The sequence below is a fragment of the Pleurodeles waltl genome, chromosome 6 (assembly GCF_031143425.1).
Source record: "Pleurodeles waltl isolate 20211129_DDA chromosome 6, aPleWal1.hap1.20221129, whole genome shotgun sequence".
NCBI lineage: Eukaryota > Metazoa > Chordata > Amphibia > Caudata > Salamandridae > Pleurodeles > Pleurodeles waltl.
This window is the reverse complement of record NC_090445.1, coordinates 190,377,712-190,403,962: the sequence shown is the minus strand read 5'-3', so window position 1 is coordinate 190,403,962 and position 26,251 is coordinate 190,377,712. Positions and strand designations below refer to the sequence as shown.

Below are 26,251 nucleotides of genomic sequence, written 5' to 3'. Positions count from 1 at the left end.
CCATTTGGAGGGGAGTATCCCACATAGCACAAAATAGATCGACCACTTATAGATCGATACTTTTCTCATTTGTTCAATTGATTAGACAGTCACGTTTCTGTGCTGTTGACAATTTGCAGCAGCTTCCTCTTTTACCTTTTTTCTACCTTTTGTCCTATTTTATTACTGCCCATGTGATTGACCATTTTGACGTAATGATATGTCATTTTCCTTGTTTAGTTTAGCTACCTACTTAACATTTTGTTATCATCAATCACATGCAGCGTCACCAAGAGCCTTTGAAATGCACCACCCATTGGAACCTGATCTCGAATAGGGATCGGTAAGCATATGTTGATGTGTGGTGTACCTTGTTTAGCCTTCCATGTAATTCATTTTACATTCCGACATTTGTCTATTGTTCCTTTGTTTCCTAGGTTACCTGTGTCAACCAGTTAACTTGACTTCAAGTTAACACACATATTTTAGAGTATTCGTGTTTGTGATATTCACTCTCACTAATGAACTGTATAGGTCCTGATGAAGCGTCAATGGATCCGGCTGGACCAATGGAAGCGAAACATGTCGACCAGTGAAATTAAGGTCCTTTTAGTTTCAAGGAGCCTTGATTAGATCACCTTAGAAAGACTTTGAGCATTATCCTCATTTTTCTTTCAACTTTTTATTTTTAATCTTGGTCTTCATCCATGTTATCTTAGTCTGAATAAATGATTGTGGTTTATGGATGAATAACCAATTTTAACTTATTTTTGCACTCTTTTGGTGGTGACTTTGAGCATCACGTCACTTTGGCTGAGAGCACCCCAGTACTGAAGTGCCCACTAGGCATTGCAGCGCCAGCCTAGCGAGGAGCAATTCCCAATGATGATGCCAGCCGTCCAATATGACGCTTGAGGGTTCTAGCTCCTGAGATCACAGGTCTCCTTGCGTTATTGTTTTGTTTGGAACAGTGTACTCTTTTTCTATTACTACTGTTGGGAGGTTGTACACTGGACCTGAATACTCCCGGTCCCTCTTTTCTTTGTTTGTGAAGTATTCATACAGCACACAAACAGTAAAAGTGAAAACAACACACAAGAAAAATCTCACACCAAATAATAAAAATGTATGACACCATAAGCAGCAAAAATTCAAACCGTAGAACTGGAGATATGCAATTTTAAAGATTACACGTGTGTATTGGGACTAAAAGCAGAAAGGGCCACTTATGGCCATCTGGTCCTGTAAGACCGGGTTAAATTCACAAGTTAAGGCCGACTGTGATGAAGCGCAGGCCGGATAAGGGGACAAGGTTAGTCCAGCCAAAAAGGTTACCTTCTAAAGCCTGGTGCACAGGGTCTAAGTGGCAGTGGAGGAGGCCGCCAGGAGCCAGGAGAGCAAGGTGGATGGTTGTTGCTGTAGCGTGAAGAGCAGACCAGATGTTGTGGATAGTCCTCACTGTAGCACCAAGATCTTGTCAGCTGCGTGGACAGTCGTTGCTGGAGATTTGGGTTGGCAGTCATTGCTGTTGCATGAACTGCAGATCTCGCATTGCCGGTTGATGCTGGCCGTCGCTGTAGCGCAAACAGTCAGGTTCCCCGGAGCTTTACATTTCCGGTCATCATGGGCAACAAGATTATGGGGGCGAATGGGCATGAAAGTTTGACCTGGCTAACTCTCTGATTTGAATGTTTTATCTGGAGCAAGGGGCTTCAGAGAGATGTGGCAGGATCCACACAGCTACTGTATTGTACGCAAGGTTTTTTATTCATGTTAGGCCTTAGATACAGGCTCAGTTCCTGTAGCTCTGATAAATCTACCACAAAATGTAAGTAAGTGCTGGTTTCGCCCAGCAAACCTACACAATGCATTACATCAACACAATGCCACCCACATGTACCCTTCAAAGCATCAGCTGCCACATCTAGTGGAAGGGAACCAGCAAGAGACAGCACACCTCCTTTTCTTCCAAACAAAGACTACAGAGGAACATGAACAGCAAAACATGGCCACTACAAACAACAGGGAAAAGGACTTCATGAAAGAGCAAAGAGAAGGAATCACAAAATCTTAACCTCACAAACTCTGCCAAAAGTCAACACCAATTACAACACATAAACATGATTTACAGCAATACTCACCACTCTATGGACAACCAGAAAGAATAAAAAAAGGACACTAAAGTGAAGGGCATTCTGCGACGAGTCGAGACAAGACCTTGCGAACCCAGAGCTGACAATAAACTTACCATCATGATGGCACAATTCTAACATCACACCCAGGGTGTCGATTCACACACCAGCAAGAGACAAAGATAAATGTCGTAAATAGGATTTCTACCCTAGTATGTAGGGGTTTATGGAAGGTGGTGAAGAAGCATACACAAACTGTACAGTTTATTTTGCAGCACCAGTTTTTCCAAAAACAGTATGCCTGTACTTCATAATTTGCCCTGTTTACAACTTACCAGACTGTCTGCTAGATAAATTTGGTGATGCAAAACTCAGTCCAGGATAGTCACTATGTAACTATGCTTATGTCTCATTTTTATATTTTCTATAGAAAATGCCTTTTTATATTTGCTACTAATTTTGGTGAGGTTTGACAAGCAACTGTAACTCTGGCAGGCAATGAGGTTTTGCACTGTAGCCACTGTTAATACCCTGTCTTCTCATTAACTTTTGTTTTTTTCCGGGAAATGTCATTGGTGTCTAATGATGTATGTCTGTTCCTATGGAACTGCTTCAATAACTGCCAAGTGCCCTGAGATTCATTCCCCCTAAATTTCTAGGGCGGTGAACAATGCCTGTGAAGGCTGACAGTGCCCTCACAGCATTTTGGGCCAAGAAGAACCAGGGCTGCTGGACATGCTCCACACCCTATCCATGAGCGACAGTGGTGCTACTGCAGCTGCCAGAGGGATCCTTCACTCTTATTTTGTTGTGGTGTTGTGGGTGAAGGAGGGCTGGTATAGCTGACAACTGTCCCAGAGCCATGTTCACAACTGCAATTGCTGATTCGGCGCAGCAATCACCCAAGGGCAATGTGGGGGGAAACAAATGTACTCCCACCTGCTTTTGGGCAAGGCGGGTGGCTAACACATACCACCACCGCCCTTAGTAAGAACCATGTCTGCCCTACCATCTCCTCCTTTCAGGACTGCACTGAAGTGGTTACTCGTTATGAAAGTTGCTTGAAGAGATGGGTTTTCAGCTGTGGATCCCGGCAGATCTGGGCTTGGATTCGATGCCGGAGTCTGCATATCCTAACTATCCAGGCATTGCTCAAGCATCTACATCTGCTACTCCAGGAACTCAGCATAAGCTTTAACACAAATGACATGAATAATTACACAAGCCGTGAAAAGCCAATACCTATTATATTTTCTGTTTAACATACCTGCCTTCCCTAATTCCCTACAGCCCACACTTCTACTTCTTCAGACGCTAGCAATCAACCCAACCTGCTCCCACTTTTCACCTACTCTGGTCATTCTTTATATCCTTTAGCAAACTTTTGTCATAAAGACTCCTGTTCTTCTGCCCTCCTGTTCCTCATTTGAACATATCTGTACAAAGCTCACTGATGACTTCTGGAGAAGCTGGCACCGTTTCAAGCGATACATGGCATCAATAATGATTTGGAGTTCACTGCGAATTGAATCCTTTCTGTTCAATCAATCTGCCTCGTATTTACGGGCTTCTCTATTTCAATCATGCCCCTCCATCCATTTTTTCCACTTTAAGCTGTTCACATCCAGGCCTTCACTTCTCTAGAAGATACATTACCTATAAAGAGCATAGAGTGTTTCCGAGCAAACTGTAAACCTTCATTTCTGTCCACCTCACGGTCAGTCTGTGAAAGAAATAAAAAAAAAGAGCTTTGACAATAGTCTGTTGCCATTAAATCGAAAGTCTTAAGAACTGGAGATTAATTAACACACAACACTGCAGTAAGCAAGTATAAAGCAATTTTATAATGCTCACAATTATAAGGTCATCAGAATCCACTGGCATTACACAAAATGATCGGGGAGTGGAACACGCAAAAAATATTGAGGTGCACTCGGGATTGCGAACATCCAGATCCTACCCAACCAACCAACTTTACGGTCATGAAATGGTGCTCAGCTTCAATGGGATAAGGGGTTGTGAGCTCCCTCCAGGGTCTGGTGCCCTCAACTCTATTGGCACTGATGTGCCCTGATGCCAGTGTCTGGGGTACCCCAGGCTGTACTGGCACTTGGGTTTGAAACTGCTACCAGTGTCTGATGCCAAGGAATGAACTGGCAAGCAGGGTTACCTGCAGTACAGAGAATGCAGGGGTTTGTATTGCGACTCTGCAAAGAAATATAAAACAACTACCACTGTGGGAAAGAAATATGGGTAAATGAATGCAATACCAAATGGTCTGAGCCTGAAGAGTGTGAACTCGAAAATAACTAGGCCTAGAACTAAAGTCAGGATAGTTTACAAGTATCAAGTTCCTAACTACTTGATATCAATGAACCTAAGGTACCCACGTTAAAAGACTATCAATTATGGATTAATCAACGCTACTGAAACATTAGCAGATAAACATGTACTGCCTGAATATGGTATACTGAACATTGATATGATGGATATGATAGATTGTCCACAACAAACCACCAACTCTAATTCACCTTGATATTAAAGAAGTTGGAGTGATTAATTCAGACCCGATACTTCGGAATCAGCAGTTCAATATTTTAGATATACACATAATTAAAGCTTAGAAATAAATTTGTTTTTCATGAAAAGGTTAAAGTCGATTGTTTTCTAGGCAACTGATCAAACAAAGTTCGATCTCGAAACACCAATATCACTCTGAGATACAACAAACTGTGACAAAGACAGAAAACACCTTGCAGAGCCATTCCTCCTGGCTTCAGTGATGCACAGGTCAAAACTACTGGTTTTGCCCGTCCTGAAGCCTTAATAATGTATGCATCAAGAGATGGGAATGGAACAGTGTAGGCAGGCAGAGGTCCGGCCAGAAAAAGAAGCAGCCCGGAAGTAGAGGAAGAGGTGCGGAATGGGCGCAGGCTGGGAGAGGTGCGTACAAAGGAAGGTGTGTTGGAAGAGATGCACACAGGAAAGTGGTGAGCAAGCCACTCAAGGCTCCGGCAAGGATCGAACCAGAGGCCTGGCTGTGGCTTCTGTCTGCCATCCATGCTCTACCATCATGAGCACAGAATTACAAGCATTTGCAATGTGTCTTCCTAACTGGACTTTTCTTGCCACATAAATTGAAAACGGGAGGTGAGACAGTTGACATAAGCAAGCCAATTCAAAGCACCATGGCCGCCATGCGCGTGAGCGCGAAGGAGAGACACAAAAGGAAAAAGAAGTTCCCTCACAGTCAAACGGATCGACAAATGTGCAATTATCCATGTAACTGGGTTGATGGCCAAGGCGGTAACAAAACCGCCCCAAGGAGGGACAAACATAAATGATTTACCAATGATGATAAAGGATTTTTGAAAGGCAAGCCCATGAATGAGTGCTAGTGATCGGTGGGCGTGGTTAAAAGCCCACAGATAGATTACAACACAACAGAGCGCTTGCAGCTTGACCTAAAAAAACAACGCATAATCCTTTGGAGTTAAAAAAGATAGAAAGGCAGCCATCTAGTGAGTGAAATGTATAATTGGAAATCAGCAAATCTGAGACCACTTTTGGCTTCCATACTTGACCAAACTGTGTAAATCTTGGCAAATATTTTATTATAGAGAATCCTTCTCTTAGTGATCACATATGAGAACACCTTCCTGCATGAGAGTTCATGTTGTGCACTGTTCAAAAACAATGTGATGTATTAAACTGAAACACTTCTGTATGCTAAAGAAATAGATCTTTTGACTTTTAAAGACACTATCATATTTTCAACGTGATGTCTGCTGCATGATTTAGTTTCCAACTGTTTTCATGGCTCTACTGGTGCAGGGGCTCTTAGAGCCAAGCAAGACCCTTGCTAGGCTCTCCTTGTCAATGTGTTGGCTCTAACACAGAGAGAGATATGGAAAGGGAAGAGATATGGACAGAGAGAGGTACAGACGGAGGTGTGAAGATGAAGGCTATGAGCGGAGAGAAGTGCGGATGAGGGAGAGTGACAGGCAAGTAAAGATGCAGGTTGAGAGAAGCTGCGAGCAGACGCGGGGAGGGAGGACGGTGGCTCGCAAAAGTATGAACTGGGAGAGGTATTGTCTGTGTCGAGGTTGTGAGAGGAGTGGGGATAAAGAATTAGGGGCAGGTGAAAGTACGGACAGGAAGAGTTAAATACAAGAAGAGGAGCAAGCAGAGAATGGTGTAGACAGAGAGAGGTGAGGGTGGGAGAGAGAGCCCGGCAGATTTGTGGACCGGAAGAGCTAGAGGCTGGAAGAGGTGCAGAAGTGCTATGTTTAGGGAGAGGTATAGGCAGGGTGAGATATGGCTTGGAAGAGATTCAGGCTGGGTGTAGGTCCAGACAGGGTAACGCTAGGCAGAAGAGATAAAGGGTGGGAGCGGTATAGGGAAGAAGGTACAGAGAGGAAGAAATGGAGGATGCATGAGGAGCACCATGAGATCTGTAGGCAGAGGTAAAGGGGGAGGCAAGAGTGGTGGGCCTGGCAACGGTGTAGAGAAGGAGGAGTGGGGCCAGGAAGAGGCACGGAGAAGGAGATGTGGTAACAAAAAGAGGATGAAGTAAGGAGAGATGGGCAGAGAAAACGGTGGCAGGACGGGGTGAAATGGACGGCCAGAGAAACTTAGAGGAAAGTGGCGTGGACTGAGAAAGATGTAGACAGAGAGAGATGCTGCAGGAAGACCTTTATGTAGGAAAAAATTACCGAAGGGAGAGGTTCAGACAGGTAGCCGTATGGAAAGAAGGGGAGCAGGCATGGAAAGGCGATACGCGGGGCGTGACATAAGAGGGAAAGGTGAGAGCAATAGAATGCGCAGGCTTAGAAAAGTGCAGATAAGCAGGGGCACTTAGAGGTTGGGTAAGGTAGACCGTGAGAGAGGAAGGCTGTGGTACAGAATGAGTAAGGAGAGGTGCAGGCTGTGAAAAGAACAGTCTGTGAGAGAAGACTGAGGTGAGAGAGAGAAAACCTCACAAAGTTCCAACATGGCACTAGCAGTGAAACTCGGACACAATGTGAGCTTTGGTCCATTTTTCATAAAGACTAATTGCATGACTGGCTTGTTCTGGATATCTCTGGCTTTTATTTTTTATAAATCATTGCCAACATTGTTTTTAGTTAAACAATTTCTGTTAACTCCATCATGTTGTGATATTCTAAAGCATCTCCGGTACACAAAAAGAGAAAAGATAGGTAAGGGCCATCACTGCTGAGAAATAGATAAAAAAAAAAAAAAGGTGATGGCTTGAATCTGTGAAATAATCTCAGCCAATGGTACTCAGGCCACATTCCGGTCCATTGTTTTTTGCCCACTATGCCACTCTAGACACAGATATGACAAGCAAAACAGTATTGGTACTACTCCAATAGGGCCAGTTCCCTTCAAACTAGGAACACAAGCAACCTCAACCAGTATCAACTGTTTGGGCCTTATTAGCGAGGTGTGGCTTGAGACCAATGGCAGTCAGATGTCTGGGGCATCTCCGAGGCACTGAGGAAGCATTACTTAGAAAAAGAAAAACGTGATAGGTGGAGTATTTTTATTTATTGTAGCCACTGGAAATGACTGGGGTCATAGTCCAGTCAGGGGAAAGCCTGGTGGTCCCAAACAGAAAAAAGAACAATTACACCACACCCTCATAGAAAAATCCCTGGGTGTAGGGTCATCAGTAAACTCCAGCTTTGGTAGTTTTTGACCACAAAGTTTGCTGAGCGCCCATGTAGCTACATGGAACATGGGGGCTGCTCAGGAAACATCTATTACCTTCCGAGGAGCTACTCTGAAAGGCACAGAGATTTTGCAGGGTTGGCAGAGATCTCCACATACTTCGTACGGCCACGGTAGCAGAGGCAATGACTACTTCAGTCTCATCAACTACCAAACTCTAAATCAGACCCTAAATGTTGAAGGCGCAAATACAGCAAAGATTTATGACAGCACCGTTAACCAAATCAACCATCAAGGAATGTAAGAAATAGCATGGCTACATAATGGCTCTATCATCCAATCCACTAGGGACATGAATGGGTTAATGTCATCATCCTCAAAATGCCTTGGCTTTGATAAACAGCCCGTCCAAGCATTTGCAAAGCACGAAAAAACACATGCAAGACAATCGTTGAAAGGCTAGACGCAAAGCCAACTCTTCTTATAATTATACTTCTTCCTATTGTATTTTGAAGGAATTGTTTAAACAGCTAAGCTGACTTTAGCCAGACCCAACAATAAATCGGATCGTCACATGTGACCAAAAACACAAAAATGAACCATTCAGGAATGGATGTGTGTAGCATTATTTATTAACTTTTCTAACTTTTAATGTTTATTGAGTTTGTGAAGTTATTAAATATTTTCTCATTATCACATCCAGTCAAATCTGAATTTCTGGGCAATTTGTAAACGATAAGTAAAAGCTCAGTTCAGCACGAACAGCAATGGGAAAATCTGGAAAAGCTATTTCTTGGGAGATAGAATTCAGCTTTGCTTATCATAGCTATTTACCTCAATGACTGTATGAATATTCCAGAATCGGTGTAATTGTGTTTAATTGGTTTTAAAAACACACAGACCCTGAATGAAGTCATAAAGTCAAAGTTAATTTTGTAAACCAAGTATATCATGCTGGATGAATGAATAAAGAATAAATGAAAAAAATATGTATAGCACAGTTGATACCCAAACGACGTCCTGGGGTAGAAGCCAACAGCCAAGATTGAAAAAGCCAAGTCTTCAAATGTTTACTAAAAAGGGAATGAGCAGAAATGCTCTAAATCCCTAGCTTGGGAATGTTCCAAGATTTCATGGCAAGATGAAAGAAACCTCGCCCACCATACCTGGAGCGATTTACTCTCAGTTGTGACAGTAAAAGGTGTGATGCTGATTCAAGGGTTCCAACAGGATGGTGGTGCATAAATCTGTCTAACACTGGGCAATAGGAAAGCAGTGGTACGGTAAAGTAATCAGCATACACGCAATAACCTATCCCAATGTAATTTTGGGATCCGAAGGGATGCTGTGGATTTAGTGCATTTTTCCCCACAGATTTCGGCTGATGAAAGCCAACTGATGAATTTTACTGGTGTATCTTGGTGTACAAATGTGGAAATACTGGGCTATTCATTTGCAGCATTACAGAATCCCTATTTCTCAGTTTCCCCATTTCTGACTTACAGATGCCCAGGGTATAGGTAAACTCCGGACGGTGATGGCTGGGCAGGAGGGCAGGGGGGGGATCAAGCGAATCCTGGGCTCATTAACGGCCATCCTTTACCAGCCCCTAAGAATGAGCAGAAGTGTGGAGAGGTGCAATTTCTAGAAGCCGCAGCATTAGTCTACTGAATATCCCAGTATTTGTATACACAGTTGCAGGACTGGTAAAGAGGGCCTATTTTGATTGATCTTTCCCTGCTTCTGATGGAAGGGCAAATTCATTTCAAGATATCTGTCCCTCCTCTCCAAAATGGTACACATCTCCACCGCAAGTCCACTCTTTGAGGATGGGGCTATAACATGAAAAATAAAGTTTGCGACATATTGAATATCCGAAGGTGGAAAAGGCTAAACATTTCTAACCAGCCCTTTTCATGTGGAGCTCCCTGAGGTGTTTAATGGTCTGGCAGTAACTGCAAGATTGCTCCCTTTCAGAAGGTGTTAACCTTGCATCTTTCTAAATCATTGCACTGCAAACTATTGATCCAATCCTCTCCCTCTGTCTCAGGTGATCTAATATATCTGTGTTCCTCCGCATCCGTGCTGAATACCCTTCCCGCTGTTAGAGTGTCAAGGCTTCATGCATCAGGGCTAGAACCACAATAAATAAATGCAAGAAATAAATACATGGGATGAATTACACAGAGTTAAAAAAAAATATCAATTTCAATTATTTGTCTATCAGCAAATTGACAGCCAAATGAAGGGTCCTGTGAAAATATTGGACAGATATGTTTGGAAAAATAATACTCCTATATTTCTGACACACACTATAAATCTATCCCTATTAAAAAAACACTAGAGTAAATGCATGATGTCTCAAGAGTACAAACTTAACAAGTGTTACACAATTAAATAAACAAGGCTGCACATATTACTAATCTACTAGAGGCTTTAATGCCTCTTCAGTGGTAGGAAGCGCTATATAAATACAATTTACAATTACATGCTAACTACATGTGTGATTACGGACAACGCCCAGTGCTTTCCAATCCTGCACCACAACAGTCTGACCCATGGCACATATTTAGTTTATCCACATGGGATAAATGCACATATTACGAATCTAAATGCAAATCATTTACATAGCCCGTGTTCATCTGGAAGATCTGAACTTCTTGGTTTATTTTTCTACTCTGTGCATCAGCCCTATCGAGGATTATCTACTGTACAGGGTGTCATTACATGATCTTCGGAAACTCCCTTGGCAACCCTGTCACCCGAGTTCCCAAAACCACAGGCATCAGCAACGCTAAAGCGGCAGAGTTACTGGAAACTACAAGTGGGAGCCAGGCGATCCCTTTAGAAAGGAATCATTTCTAAGATTTTTTTTTATTTCGGTCCCTTTGAAAATCCTCATTCTCCCCTACTATTTCATCCACAGATATCTGCTTTCACAGGTAATTCTAGCTCCTGCCAAATCGGAATGACCGGGGACCAAATATTGAGGTCCACAGCGTGTCAGAGGCACAGGTAAAGCCTAGCTTTGGGGTTGCAGAAGGGAGGGTGAGGCAGGGCAGGGAGCTGAATCAAATTCCTTTGTTGGAGCAACTCTTCTCTGTTCAGGTGCACACCGTAACATGGGGTGACATTGACCTGGAACATATATGGAGAAGAACGTACTTGAAATCACACTGGGTCGGTAACACTGGTTGTAGCATAGAGGAGTTAACTGTGATAGAGACTTAGGTGGTCATTCCGACCCTGGCGGTTTCAAACCGCCAGGGCCGGGGACCACGGAAGCACCACCAACAGGCTGGCAGTGCTTCTAGGGCAATTCTGACCGCAGAGGTAAAGCTGCGGTCAGAAAAGGGGAACCGGCGGTTTCCCGCCAGTTTTCCCCTGGCCCAGGGAATCCTCCATGGCAGCGCTGCTTGCATCGCCGCCATGGGGATTCCGACCCCCTTCCCGCCACCCTGTTTCTGGCGGTTTTCACCGCCAGAACCAGGATGGCGGGAACGGGTGTCGTGGGGCCCCTGGGGGCCCCTGCACTGCCCATGCCACTGGCATGGGCAGTGCAGGGGCCCCCTAACAGGGCCCCACAAAGATTTTCACTGTCTGCTTAGCAGACAGTGAAAATCGCGACGGGTGCCACTGCACCCGTCGCACCCCTGCAACTCCACCGGCTCCATTCGGAGCCGGCTTCATTGTTGCAGGGGCTTTCCCGCTGGGCCGGCGGGCGCTCTTTTGGAGGGCGCCCGCCGGCCCAGCGGTAAAGTTGGAATGGCCGCCGCGGTCTTAAGACCGCGGTGCGGTCATTCGGCGGTGACCGCACGGCGGGCGGCGCGGTCAGAATGACCGCCTTAATGGGTGAATAACAAATGCTGCATTATAACACGCATCGAGTGAGCAGACCTGCTAGGATGTGCAATTTCAGTTTCTAGTTCTGGGATAAGCAACAGCAAGTGCTGCAAACTGAAACATGCTGGGGCAGTTGCATTCTCTCGCCAAAATAGGGCTTAAGTCATTTTTACAAGATATTTGAACACCTGGTCCCAATCACATTTTGAAAAACTATGGTCAATAGTGCTGGTTAAGCATATTTCTTTGGTTATTCTGTTCGGTCTGCATTAATAAACTCACAATACATTTTGTTGTTTGCAGAATAGAACGTCAACACATAAAACAACTATGTTAAAGTCAACGAGAAGGATACCTCTTGGCCAGGGTCTGTAATGTGCATGACTGCACGATCAGAGAACCTATGATGGACAGATCAGAAATCCATCCTGCTCGAATGGCCAAGGAACATGGGGAGCACAGCATCCACTGCCACGGAGCTAAGGACGTGGGAGTTCTCTTGTACAGCAGCAACATGTGTTTTACAACCCAAATCACCACTGTGGTCAAGGGAGTAAACCTGAACTGTCCCTAATCGAAGGATGCTGCCTTTATCCCATTGTTCCCCCAGGGTGTAACTCACAGGATCTTTGGCAAGACTGGGTTACTTTACCATAGTTTATACTGAGCTTCATAACCTGTAGTAACTGCACAATTATGGTGGAAGATTCTGCCAAAACCTTCGAAAGCCAGCAATGAAATATCGTCACTGGTTGCCAGTGGAAGAGCAAATCAAATTTAAAATTTTGTATATGGTACACATATCTTAATAGGGTAAAGCTCCTCCTCTTCAATTCAATTAAACATCTCCTGTCAGCTACACCGAATCGCTCACTGAATAAACCTTCAAGAAACTAAAGCATGAAGGCATAAACTGTGGAACAGAACAGAAGTATCTGCGTTTCAGGAAACTCCTAAAAATACAACTGTTTAGACTTGCATTTGTTGGATCTCAAAATTGTTGGCGGCCAAACAAGAACTTCAAACAGCGCTCATGTCTCCAGATGAAACGGCTGGACTTCTGAAATTCCATTTGACTGAATAGTGCTCTGAGTTAGCCACAAGGTGGCGTGCAGATCTTCACAAAATACCTACTTAAATGATAAATAACACTGAAACCATACGATTCTACATGGTAACCCCGAGTTTCACCTTCTATCAAATACTCTTGGCTCTGTTACTGCCCCAGTGTGCTTTAAACACATTATTCTCTATATACTGTCCAGGAAAATGACACCCCAAAAAACTCATGGTGCATACCTATGTTCAGCTTCTATCAACTATTCTGAGCTGTGATCTACTTAAGCACTACCACCACCTAAAATGCAGGACACATTTGGAAAGATGAAATAAAAGTGGGTGCAGAAACACACATGAATCCCAGAAACTGGGCAAAAACTGTGACTGTCCAGGATGCCCCCACAACACAGAATTGCTACGCAGGCTTGTAACATGCCCATGAAAGTTAGCAGCAGAACCTTAAGTAACAATATTCTCTGTACAGCTGTTTCACAACAGTGCATGAAGAATACATTGGCTACATGTTATGTCTAGTAGTTGCAGAAGTCGCTGCATAAAAAAGTCCTCGTAGAAATAATGGTAAAGTCGTCCAAGGTTGTAGGCAAATAGGATAGTGATGTGAAGAAAACAGTGAGTTGGAGACGTACTAGGGTATACTGCAAGGCAGCAGGTACAAGAGAGAGGCTTGGCAACACTACTCTCCACATCCATGGTACTCCCAAGACAATAAATGCTTGCTCTTCCTGCTAACTGAACCTTCTTCTCACCCCCGTATCACCTTGCTAAGCACGATGGTTTAAGTCCCCCCTCCAAGAGTTTCTCTCTCTCTCCCACCCATCATCTCTCCGTCTTCAGTCTATGGTCACATAGCAAAACTGAAATATTAGGGAGTGATTAATGACTGCGCTGTGGAGAAGGCGAGAAGACTCCTATCTACCAGAGTCTCTCTTCGGTAGCCCTTGTATTCATTGACCAGCCCACCTTTTTCTCCAGCCCTATGGTGCTTGCTATTATTTCAGCCTTTTCTTTACCCAGGACCTGTGGGGCAGACAAATATTGTTAGTGGCCCCAAGAGCACTTCTTTGTCTGGTAACATAGCAGTCCTACCTTATTTCCTTCTACAGTGTCACCCAATCTTTCTTTTTCAGCTCTCCTGCTTCTCGTCACGCTCAGTGCTTTGGGGCGACATTATGACGGCTTAAAGAGATATACAAATAATCAACATAACATAATGGGACAATGTTCTTTTTCACGTAAAGTGCAAATGGGATTTACTCGCTCTCCCTCTGGGCCTCTCTTTCCCGCTCCCTCTCGGATATGCTTCAGGGTAGCCACTTCCAGTATCAGGATGCAAAACATTCATAGGAGAAGCTGAGCACGAACATGCCGTTTCTACTGCCCTTCTCCCTGTTATCCTTCACTAAACAGGCCTTCCTGTCCCTTACCTTCTGTCACATTGATGATGCTAAACCAAATAGACCCTTTAAGGGATTTGTTGATTACAACTCCCCATGAATCACAATTCATGACAGTTAGACCAGTCCTCAGGCAGTCCTTTCAGTAAGATGTTTGTTAAACTGGGTAAACACAAAATATTTCTCTTTATGCATCATGTTAAGTTTCACTTTGCTAGCCACGGAGACAAGCTCTTTCTTATATAACGAAAAACTCTCATTATTTCAGAGAGCTACGAGGGTGCTGTTTAGGCACACGATTGTATGGAAAGCACATGAGGGAACATGATGAGAGGTAGAACGCAGTAGTGGTGACACAGAGAGCAAGGATTGACATGTAAAGACAAATGTAAATCTGACTTAGAGGGTACTGATTAGTTATGACACCTGGTTTTGAAAAGGGTGAGGAGTACATATAGCAGATTATGTAGGCCATTGAAGATGCTTCTGCCCAAGGTGACAAAGAACAATTAAGGACATTTCTGAGGTCAGTAGAATATTATTCCAGGATTGTGGCACATTTTTCTGAAAAAACTGCATCGCGGTGAAAGATGTTGCAAAATGAAATCTGTGGAGGATGGATTTCAGTTTTCTTTACACAGGTCAAGTGAACATTGTTAAAGACCAACCCCTGAGACCTTTAAACGTCGACACCGCCATAATTATCAATCATGCTAGCAGTGATAAATCAGCTGCAGTTCTTCGCCAGAGAAGAACGATGGTTCAGACAAGACAGTTGCATTCGATTCCAAACCATTGCAGCGTGCTGAACCAATGTACTCCACAAATGAAAACAAAATCTGTCATAGTGGTGGAGTAGGCAGTATTTTAAAACTTATATGTAAGGATCTAATTTTAAACTGCAATCAGACTACAAACACTTTGTTGGATCCATTTAGTATATAAGGAAGGGAAGAGCTTTGCCTAGAATGGCAGGTTTGTTTTCCACTAAAAACTGCATGGTAGGCCAGGAGTGCAGTGTTTTCAATGGTGCGTTGGAAGATGGTGAGTGGAGAAAATGCTTGGAGAATGACATAGCTTTAACTCGTGTGCTGGAATGTGTTTCTAAGGGTTGGCCGCCCATGATAGGTTTAGACAATGACATTGCATTTACTGGACAAGTAGCTAGTGAATTGTTATATGATGATGTAAGTTTGAAGCATACAGGATTGCTGGGTGTGCCTCAAGGTTTAAGGTCAAAAGTGTTGTGTCTCTCACACGATGGGTACATTGAGCTTAGTGTAAGGAAGAGGAGAGTGAGGCTATATTTTTGGCGGCCGGGGAAGACAACGCTGTGGAAGGGTATGATAGAGATTCTAACCAATGGGTGCTCGGGGATAAAACTCCAGCCACCTATGTTGAAAAACAGCAATGGTACCCTAGAATAAACTGGTTATGGACAAATCAAACTCCTTTGGATTATTAGGAGATATAATTAGCTATGCATTGGTATTTGTATTTGTATATTAGATGTCAATGAGGCCAGAGGTGAAATTCATAGAGGGAGTGTCAATACATGCAATGCGATTGAGCTCCTTCCAGAAGTATTTGAAATACGTTATCACAGTGTTCTTGTGACTGGCAACAGTACGCAATTGGATTCTGAGGAAATGATGGGATATTTTCAAGGCATTGGCATCGACTATGTGTGGGCTCTTTATGTACCATCCCCAAAGCAAAATTCTAATAGAGTGCATCAACGGTAGAGGGGCAGCAAGCCTCAAATAACCGTGTAAAGTAGAACAGTTGAACAGAAATGGAATACAGAGTGGATGGGATGCAGAGAAGTGGATTTCTCCATGCTAGGAAAGGCAGTGAACGTAAGAGAAGAGGTCTATGGCATAAGGACACTGGTGTGCAGAAGGATAATGGATAAGGATGTGCTCATGTGGGAGACAGTGAGAATTAAGAAGATTGGTTTTGTCTACAAGGGTGAATCTAAATTCTCCATGCTAGTGCTTGTTACTAAGTTAAAAGATCAAACAGTTGTCAAAGACAATGGTAAGGTGTGGAATTTGGCAATTGTATCCTTGGTCCCGAAGAAGAAAACAAGTTTTTTTCATGAATGGATGTGTGACGGCGTGAAGACTGATGTAAACAACAGTGTGGCAGTGTCTTAAGTGAAGGAGTATGTGACTCATTGAGAGATTGGGAGAGTGAAAGGGAGTCATTCCAAGGTATGGTGTCACTTTTCCGGTTACCTAAAAACGTTTGCATCCCAGTAGCTCTTTTAGTCTTCTTCAAAGGCAATTTTATTGCGCAGCTGTGATCTTGATTATTCTCTATTTTTATTCTTTTCTCTGTTTTCTACGGAGTGGTATATGAGGGGTTCTTGTATTGTTTGGTGTAATGCACTCTCCATTAGAATGTGTTACTATTTAATTGCTGCAGTTCTCAGCCCTGTCAGTTGCTGCCTGGGTGAGATGCTCAAAGTTTCAATTGCATTGCTCTGGTGTAATTAAAGTATTTACCATGATAAAGCAGCTCAACTCTTCACAGCCTGACGCCTTGATGCACTCCTTCGCTCATTTGGTATGAGTCTCATATATTGCAAATATACTCTTACTCACTGGGTCCCACAATTTAGTGCAGTCTCTCTCATTTGGTGAGAGTTTTATACCCTGAAACACAATTTGGTACACCAATTAGGTGTTGGATTTGTAAACTTTATGGTGTCACTCAATCAGTGTGAGTCTTACATGATGGAGCATAGCTCACTCACTGGGTGTGTGTCCTGCCCAGTCTCTCTCATTTGGTGTTATATCCAAAGTGTGTAAATAGTCTCAGACTGTGCGTGAGGCACAACTGAAGCACAATCTCACTCTTGTACATTCCTAGTGGTCCTATTCAGTTTCAGATCTCAATCCAGGAGTTTCATGGCCTTAACATCCCTACTTGTGTATTCCCTAGGAACTAAGTGAAAAGGAGTGGGAATAAATCAAGAAACCGAAGGGTATGAGCAAGATTTCAGAAGACACTACTGCTTGAGAGAACTAATATAGAAGGCAGTGTGTGTTATGCATGAGAAAAGTGTATAATTAACCGCCTACTTTGACCATATGGCGGGTGACATTTGTTAGTTCTATGTGCCATAAAAGGTCAAATTGTACTTTATGGCTCCTTTGACTGATTGGAGATCCTGGTCTCCAAACAGCTCATAAGTATAAATGAATGAAGATGTTATGAAGAAGCCCCCAGAATGGGGGAATACATGGAATAAGACAGCACAAAGGGAAGGGAGGTAATGACAGATGGGCAGAGAGATGGATTGATGGTTGGATTAATGGAGAGAAAGAACAAGTAAGACTGAAGAGGGATGGACTTAGGGGATGGAAGGTAGAAAAAGACTGATGCATGACGCATGGATGGATAAACGTAGAAAACACTGGACAGGTGAATAAACCGAAGTATTGATGGACAGACAGGAAAAAGAATGGAGTGGGAGAACTATGGAGAGAAGGGTGTGTAAGGATGTGTAGAGGAAATGAAGCATTCTGAGAAGGATGATTGGAGGCAGGAATGAAGGTTGATAGACAGAAGAGTGGTGAATGGACAGAAGAATTGAAATATGGATTGGGGTGAGTGAGAGAGCAGGAAGGATATATGAATGAAGGGAATGAAGGAAGGATGAGTGGAGAGAAGAAAGAGAGGGTGGATGATGAAGAGAAGGAAGGACGAATGAATTGCTAGAAGGAAGGAAAGATATATGCCTATAAGAATAGATGGGGGAATGGAGAGGTGCATGGGTGATGGAAGAAGGGAAAAATACTGGAGAATGGATGAAAGAAGAGAAGGAAGAAAAAATGGATCAAGGGATGAAAGGAAGTAAGGAAAAGACAGGAAAATGGATGAAAGAAGGACAAAGGCTGGTCAGATAAAACAGAAAAAAGATAGAGAGATAGATGAATGGAACAAAATGATGAAGGAATCAATGGGTGAACCTACTGATGAGTGGTCACAGAAGCCAGTGTTTGATGCATTTGATTAGTTCATGACTAACCATACAGAATTACATAGAAAGCATATACCTTTTTTGGACAAATTATTTGAAAACTGAGGTGTAAATTTTGTAATCATTTCATCACATAGTTTTAAAAATTTCTCGGAGTGTAACCAACTGAGAGTACTAGGCTATAATGTTGCATAAACTAAGACTATGGCTGAGCTCAACAAGGTTTGTTTTCACACACATGGATGGCAAGTGAACTTAGCTGAATGCACCAATGATGAATGCTAAAGACAGGTTATTGTAGCCCCACATGATCTCACCCAGTACATAGTTGAAATGGCGTCAATGCTTTTGGGCTACTAACAGGGAGCAGTGGTAATCCTAACAATCGTTCATTATTGATTTACACACTCAAGATCACTACAAACCGAATATGCATTTCAACATATTTCTTTTAATATAGTTTAAAAAAAAAGAATTGGGGCTCTTGTTCACATGATATTGGTAATACCACGCTTCTGTGGTGTTAAACTTTTCAATAACAGTAAAAACTGAGATCGTAACATCACAATTTGTAGCACTTAACATTCTCACTGTGCAATCTGTAAGCGCTATGTTAGTTCTAACAGATGAATAAACAGTAAGCCTGAGGTTGCGATGTGGTGCGCATACCTGAACAACATGATTTGGTGTCTGTTTGGAATAGCTTGTAAGCTAATTTGAGCACAATGGTAAGGGGTTGTCTGGAGAAGGGCACCAATTAGTGAAGGCAAAATGCGTTACAGAGTTTTAGAGTTTCTTCAGTCAAGATGGAATCTGCAATTTACAACTTGGATGAAGTTTCTCTCTCCCTCAATGGCCACTTCAAGGAGCTTTAATAGTAGAAAGTCTCTAATTGTTTCATCTTTAGCACATACTTACTTTAAGCGTTCATCTTATGACAGAGCTAACACAGAACTTGTATGAGAAGTTTGACACCTTTGTGTAGTTGCAAAGTCATTGTTTAGATGACTTGACACTTTCACCAGCTCTATAAAAGATAATGACATGTACTATCTGGGTTTTTGATTGCTCTTGCTTATCATTACACATTTACAGAATAAAAGCACATGCCAGAAATGTGCATTTGATGAAATAGCAGTTCATCATGTATTATGGGGGTGATTCTAACCTTGGCGGACGGCGGAGGCCGTCCGCCAAGGTACCGCCGTGAAATGACCGCACCGCGGTCAAAAGACCGCGGCGGCCATTTAAACATTTCCTCTGGGCCGGCGGGAGCTCTCCGAAAGAGCGCCCGCCGGCCCAGAGGAAATGCCCCTGCAACGAGGACGCCGGCTCAGAATTGAGCCGGCGTAGTTGCAGGGGTGCGACGGGTGCAGTTGCACCCGTCGCGTATTTCAGTGTCTGCAAGGCAGACACTGAAATACTTTGCGGGGCCCTCTTACGGGGGCCCCTGCCGTGCCCATGCCATTGGCATGGGCACGGCAGGGGCCCCCAGGGGCCCCGCGGCACCCCCTACCGCCATCCTGTTCATGGCGGGTTTCCCGCCATGAACAGGATGGCGGTAGGGGCTGTCAGAATCCTCATGGCGGCGGAGCGCGCTCCGCCGCCATGAAGGATTCCCCCGAGCAGCGGTAAGTCGGCGGGAGCCCGCTGACTTGCCGCTTCTGACCGCGGCTGAACCGCCGCGGTCAGAATGCTCGTGGGAGCACCGCCAGCCTGTTGGCGGTGCTCCCGTGGTCGGTGGCCCTGGCGGCCACCGGCCGCCAGGGTCAGAATGACCCCCTATATGTCTTTAAACTGAAACGAAAAAGGAGTCTTGGCCCTGGAAGACAATCTTTACAACTATAAGCCTTTCTCAATCATTGGAATATAGTTAAAAGTGAAGGGTATTTTATTTATCTAGCTATAATCCTGCATAACCACGCCTTCAACTGGTGTCCTTCTGCAATGCTGATAACTGTAGATTACATAGAGACGCGGGGATGGATAAAAAAAAAAAAAAAGAAGAGTGTGAGGGCACACTCCCAAGATAAAACAAAGACGTCGACTTGGAAACCAACAAACAAAGGTAGCTGTGGAATGAAGGAAGAGGCAGGGACAGTGTGGACAGGGTGTGGTGGAGGGGGGTAGATGAGGTAGAGCGGGGGGCACAGAAAAAAACATTACCCACAACCGCCAACACAGTACGTTTTCTGCCACAACTGAAATAAGGAAAAGTAAACAAGGGGTGGGGAAGAATCCAAATAAGGAGGAAGTTGGGGAAAAAGAAATCAGGAGTGGCACCATGGCATTGCTCCTACAGCACACTGCTTGCCAGGCTGCCATGGACAAGAGGTAGTGCAGACACAGGGAGTAGTGGAAGTGGGATGCTATGGGGGCAGGCAATGGCTTCAGGTTGCGCTATGGTTCTAGTTCACTACAAAGCATCCACTTCGACCTTTATCAGTCTCTCCTGAACCTACAGAATCTCGAAACTTGGCACCAGAAATACCTATAAGCCCACAAAGGTATCTTCTTGAAAGACAGTGTATTTTCTATCTTTATATTTTATTTCCTCACATGAAAACTGCAATATTACTACTATTTTTTAAATTCTGACAGAATAAAAAACAAGATCAAGCGGTGTTTTCACAGCAATCTGTTTGGCCTCAAACATATTCCAATTATTCAAAATGTTCTTGTGGGTAGCTCAATCCGAGCAAATTCATTTAATCAATATGTACTATTGATCAGTTGACTATGCTTTTTGCCATTTGTATACACGATGTAGCAATTTTACTGTACAAACTCCACAATGGTACCTTTGAAAGCAGACATTCCAGAAACAGGATCTGGAAACCTTTTGCATTTCCAGGCAGGGCAAGAAATTCTTCGATCCATAAGCAATACAGCCTCATTTCATTCGGATCGTTGATTAGGATGCGCTGAATTCAGATAGGCAAAAATTGCTGTGTATACACTCAACATTACTTTAATCAATATATGAAAAATACCTATTAAGGGACAATTAAGCGCACCACGAGCAGGGCCTGAATCATCCGCAGGGACATTCAAGTTGTCTCTAGGTCCCTTCTACAAGGCCATCTGGTACATTAAATCATTAGCAACACGTGAAGTACCACTCAAGGGCTGGCTGCCAACGCCAAATAAAAGGACATTCAGCAGCGATCAGCACATGAATTAGCAAGCATGGAGTGCATGAACAGAAAGGGCTTTATTCACCGAAAAGGCAAAGCTCCCTGGAAGAGATCAAACCAGGGGTTAGGAGGTCTGCAGAAAGCTTTTAGACGGAGCGGCTTCATGAGCAGCGCACTCCACATGCATGAATTTCAGAAAGGCTTTTAATGTGGCTAAATGTAGTTTAAGTGCCTGCTGAGATCAAACCACTACTACCCTGCTGCTTGCTAAAAGTGCCCAGGGAAAAAAGCGAAGCCAAATGCATGATTAAACCTTGTTAAACTGTACAATCTATAGTAATGGTTGGTTCATGGCCATAGAGGAAGGACAACTTTCACTTGGCGCCAATCAAGAGTTATTTGACTAGGCTTTAATGGAAGCTGCTATGATTTAGGCCTTACAGTAAGTAGTTGTCTTATATGAGAGAGTGTACCTGCAATGCCACACACCGCTGTAGTAACTAGAAAAGACAAAGGTCGAAGGTGGAGAAACCGGCGGTGAACATTTCCCTCGTTCGCAACATCATTCGGCTGTTTATCCAAATCTAAAATTTTATGTCAAGACCGGAGGCTCTGATTATGCATTCTTACCTTGCTTTATTTAAAATAGCAGCAGTTAAGAACTACAAATCCCAATGGGCTTAGCAACAAGCTAGCCAATGGGAAGAAAAAACATAGGAACAATAAGCACCAATAGGATAACGGTAGTCACCATAGAGTACATTCTTGACTGCAAGCAGCCCTCTTTTCTTGCTGCTTGCAGTCAAGATAAGTACTCTTTTATAGTTCCTATACAAATTTTCCTTACAGTATCGTTTATAAGCATATTTAGACTGTTTATTCAAGTTGTAACGTTCCGTTTTTTGTGCTTTCCTGCGCAGCGCACATTCTGCCCCTCGAGCTTTCTGCTCCCTCGCGCTCCCCCCACTTTTTTCTTTCCTCACAAGCGGCTGCCTCCGCTCGCGTTAACGGTCTCAACCGTGCGCTTATTTACTGCTTTTTGCCCCGTTTCTCGGCAGCACGTCGACGCGTCCTCTCCTACCGGCTGCTCTATCCTCAACGGATTCTCCTTTTGACTGGGACCGCCCTCAACACACCCATTACTCTTCAAGGGGCGCGGCTCCATTTGCTCTCTTCACTTCGACCGGACAGTCCTCCTTCAAGAAACACGCCTCGGGGGAGTGTCTATTTTGTTATCCCCTCCCATTTTTACACCTCTTTCTATTAACCCCTTTTCTCCTGGGTTTTTCAGCCTAACTGTTACATTTTGGTGGTTTTATAATGGAGATTGACAGTTCTCCTTCAGCCCCTGTCAATAATGACGATGGGGAAGTTTTTAATCAGGATTTGACTGATTTTATTCAGTCTTCTGTACAACAAGCTTTACAAGCTTCTATGAAAAAGATGTCTAAGAACATCAAAAATTCCGTCAGAAATATTATGTCCAATACTTTACTGGCCCATTCTGCGAGGGAAAGCAGAAAACATAAATTGTCTCCTATATTAAAAAAGAAATTTTCTAGTGGCGTAAAATTGATAGGTGAGTCTTCCTCACCACAGATTGAGGATTTAATTCCTCCAAGGCCTCCACGAAAGAAGGGGAACATTTCAACTAATGTAAAGAGTGCGATCCTGTATTCTAAATGCAAAATTAAAATGAAGAACATTGATAATGCGCCCAAAAAGATCATAATATCTAAAATATTGGACACATACGACGACTTGGTCCAATCCGATGCTTGTGGCACCACTTCCTCCCCACCTCCTCCAAAGAAAATAAAGTTATCCAATCCTGACCCTCACTCTATTCTGGATACCGACGGTATTCCCATGTTTGACCCTACTCTCATGCACTACCCCAATTCAACAGAATGGTTTCCGGCTTCCCACATTGGCGATTACATCTCTTCACGTCTTCGTCTTCCTCTGGACAAACAAACTCGGGCAAAGTTAAAATCTGAATGCCCCAGACCTTCGTTACCATCTCACATCACTTCAACACCTTCTATTGACCAACCTCTAATTACCTTCTTCACGAAATTTGGCAAAGATCCCCACAAAGGGGTAGATAAAGCCTGGACAACCTGCCAGGATAAATTATTGATTGTGGTGGGACCTCTCACTCGTATATTTGACTTGGCTGAATCAGCCAGACTAGACAATTCTGATATTGACCCTACAGACCTTTGGGTTCAAAGGGCTTTTTGCCTCCTGGGCAATGCAAATTCGGCCATCATTCATGAAAGTAAGAAGGGCTTACTTTTGAAATTAGATCCTAAGCTCGCAAATCTGGCTACCCTTGATCCTGGAATTCCGGCAGAAGGCCAACTTTTCGGTGATTCTTTTATTAAGGATCTTGGCCGTTACGTTTCCACTTTCTCGTCCATTGACAAAGCAGAACCTGAAAAAAGTGTTTAACCAACGTGTTTTTGCACGGGCTGGTAGAGGCAGGAGCCGCTTTACCAGCCGTTCCTACCGTAACCAGGGAACAAGAGGCTCCTTCAACTCTTCCTTCAACTCTTCCTACAACATCCAAAATTACAAGCCCCAGTTCTACCCACAGAGGTCCAGAGGTTTTCGTGGTCGCGGACAACGATATGCCAGGACAAATAATTCCCAAGGTAAGCCAGTTTTTTGGCCTTCCTGTAAGAGGGCGCCTTCGTTTGTTCCTTCCAAAATGGCGTTCAATTACAACAGATCCCTGGGTGCTGAATACCGTTCAGGGTTATTCCATAGAATTCTACTCTCCTCCTTTCCAAAACGTTTTCCCTCATCCTCCAAGATTCTCTGTCGAAATGACCAATCTTATTTCCAAAGAAATCCAAGTCCTTTTACACAAAAAAGCTATTCAACTTTCTCCACCCGATCCCACGGGGTTTATGAGCTCTCTCTTCCTTGTTCAAAAGAAAAACAAGAAGTTAAGACCTGTAATCAACCTCAAAGCTTTCAACCAATTTGTGGTGTATCGTCATTTCAAGATGGAGACTATAATCCATCTCAGAGACATCTTACTCCAGCATGACTGGCTTGTAAGACTGGACTTACAAGATGCCTATCTGGCAATTCCTATTCACCCCTCACACAGGAAATTTCTTCAATTCCAGTGGCAATCCAAAACCTATCAATTTTCTTCCCTTCCTTTCGGTCTATCCTCAGCCCCTTGGTGTTTTATGAAAATCATGAAACCAATTGTCACTTATCTCAGGTCTCTAGGCGTCAGATTGATAATTTATCTGGACGATATCCTCCTTATGAATCAAAATGCATAAACTCTTTATTCTCATCTCCATCTCACTTGTGCTCTCCTTTCAGAGCTAGGTTTCCTAATAAACTCAGAAAAGTCACTAATGATTCCTTCACAGCAATTAGAGTTCTTAGGCTTCCTAATATACTCCTCCTCAGCTACCCTCCATCAAAAGTAACCTCCATCAAAAAATAACTTTGTCAAGTTCTCCTCAAAGACCAAATTTATCTCAGATTACTAGCAAGGATAGTAGGTCTCCTCTCTTCCTCTATCCAAGCCATTTTTCCTGGGCCTCTTCATTATGGAGCCCTCCAAAGTTTGAAAATCCTACATCTCCGCAAGGGTCTTGCCTTCTCTGATCTGATAAACCTAGACAAAGACTCTCGCTTAGAGATCCAATGGTGGATACACCATTTAGACGTCTGCAACGGCAGAACCATCTTTCCCTCAACGCCCAATCTTGTATTAGAATCAGATGCAAGCCTAACAGGTTGGGGCGCCCGGTGTGGTCCAATATCGACTGGAGGTACATGATCTCCAGGAGTCCAAATTGCACATAAACTGTTTAGAGATGCTTGCAGGCTCCTTTGCGATCGAAAGCCTTGCAAAACACTAAGTGCAATGTTCCATTCTTCTTCGTATGGACAACATATCCACAGTTCATTACATAAATCATCTCGGAGGAACCAAATCAAAACCTTTAGCCCAATTAGCGAAAAGCCTTTGGGAATTCTGTCTATCCCACAACCTTCCTCTCCAAGCGGAGTACCTACCAGGTTCCCTGAATTCTATGGCAGATTGGCACTCACGGTATCTCAAGGATTCCAGCGATTGGAAACTCCATCCCTCCATTTTCCATCTCCTCTCCAACAAATTAGGTCCGTTCCACACAGACCTTTTTGCTTCTCGCCTCAACTCACATTTGCCACGTTTCTTCAGCTGGCCTCCAGATCCTTTGGCTACGGCAACAGATGCTTTCCTGCAAGATTGGTACCCGTCAACCAATTATGCCTTTCCCCCTTTCATCCTAATCAACAGCGTGTTAGCCCAAGTCAGGCACCAGAAGGCAACCTTGATTTTAGTGACCCCGTTTTGGCAGTCTCAGGTTTGGTTTCCTCCTCTCCTCGAACTCTCAAAAGACTTTGCAGTTCTTCTCCCTTCTTTCCCATCTCTCCTCCTTCTCGACCCAGCAGGCCTCCCCACAATCTAATTCTATCCAATTCCCTAACGCTCTCGGCCTGGAAGGTCTCAGGCCTCCCCAACAAACCTCTCTTATTTCGACAGAAGCTTCAGAGTTCATTAACAACGCCTGGCTCCTGGAACAAGAAAAGCCTATAAATCAGCTTTGTCTCTATGGACAAGCTGGTGTGTGGGAAAATGTATTAATCCCTTTTCAACAAATATAAATCTAATCATTAACTTCTTGGCCGCAGAAGCCAGTTCAGGTAAGTCATATAGGACGGTTAATCTCTATAGATTAGCTATTTCCATGCGCCATCATTATATCAATGGCAAGCCCGTCGGTGAACATCCATTAGTCTGCCGCCTCCTAAAGGGAGTTAAACTTTCCAAACCTCGAGCCTCCAAATGCACATATTTGTGGGATGTATCTATAGTGCTGAACTTCTTTATTTCTTGGCCCGATAACGTAGATCTTTCCTTAAAAATGCTTTCAGTAAAGTTAACTATGCTTCTATGTCTTATTTCTATCAAATGTGTGTCTGACGTCAAATCTC

The 26,251-nt window shown here is 43.6% G+C and overlaps 1 protein-coding gene across 1 annotated transcript in view; it reads right to left on the bottom strand.

Annotated features, from left to right (window-relative positions):
• Positions 1–26,251, bottom strand: part of LOC138299504 (ras-related protein Rab-18-B-like) — a 306,733-nt gene that overhangs the window by 37,386 nt on the left and 243,096 nt on the right. Inside the window, exon 6 of the mRNA XM_069237780.1 lies at positions 3,768–3,834. Within this exon, the coding sequence (XP_069093881.1) occupies positions 3,768–3,834 (67 nt within the window). The remainder of the gene's footprint in view (positions 1–3,767; positions 3,835–26,251) is intronic.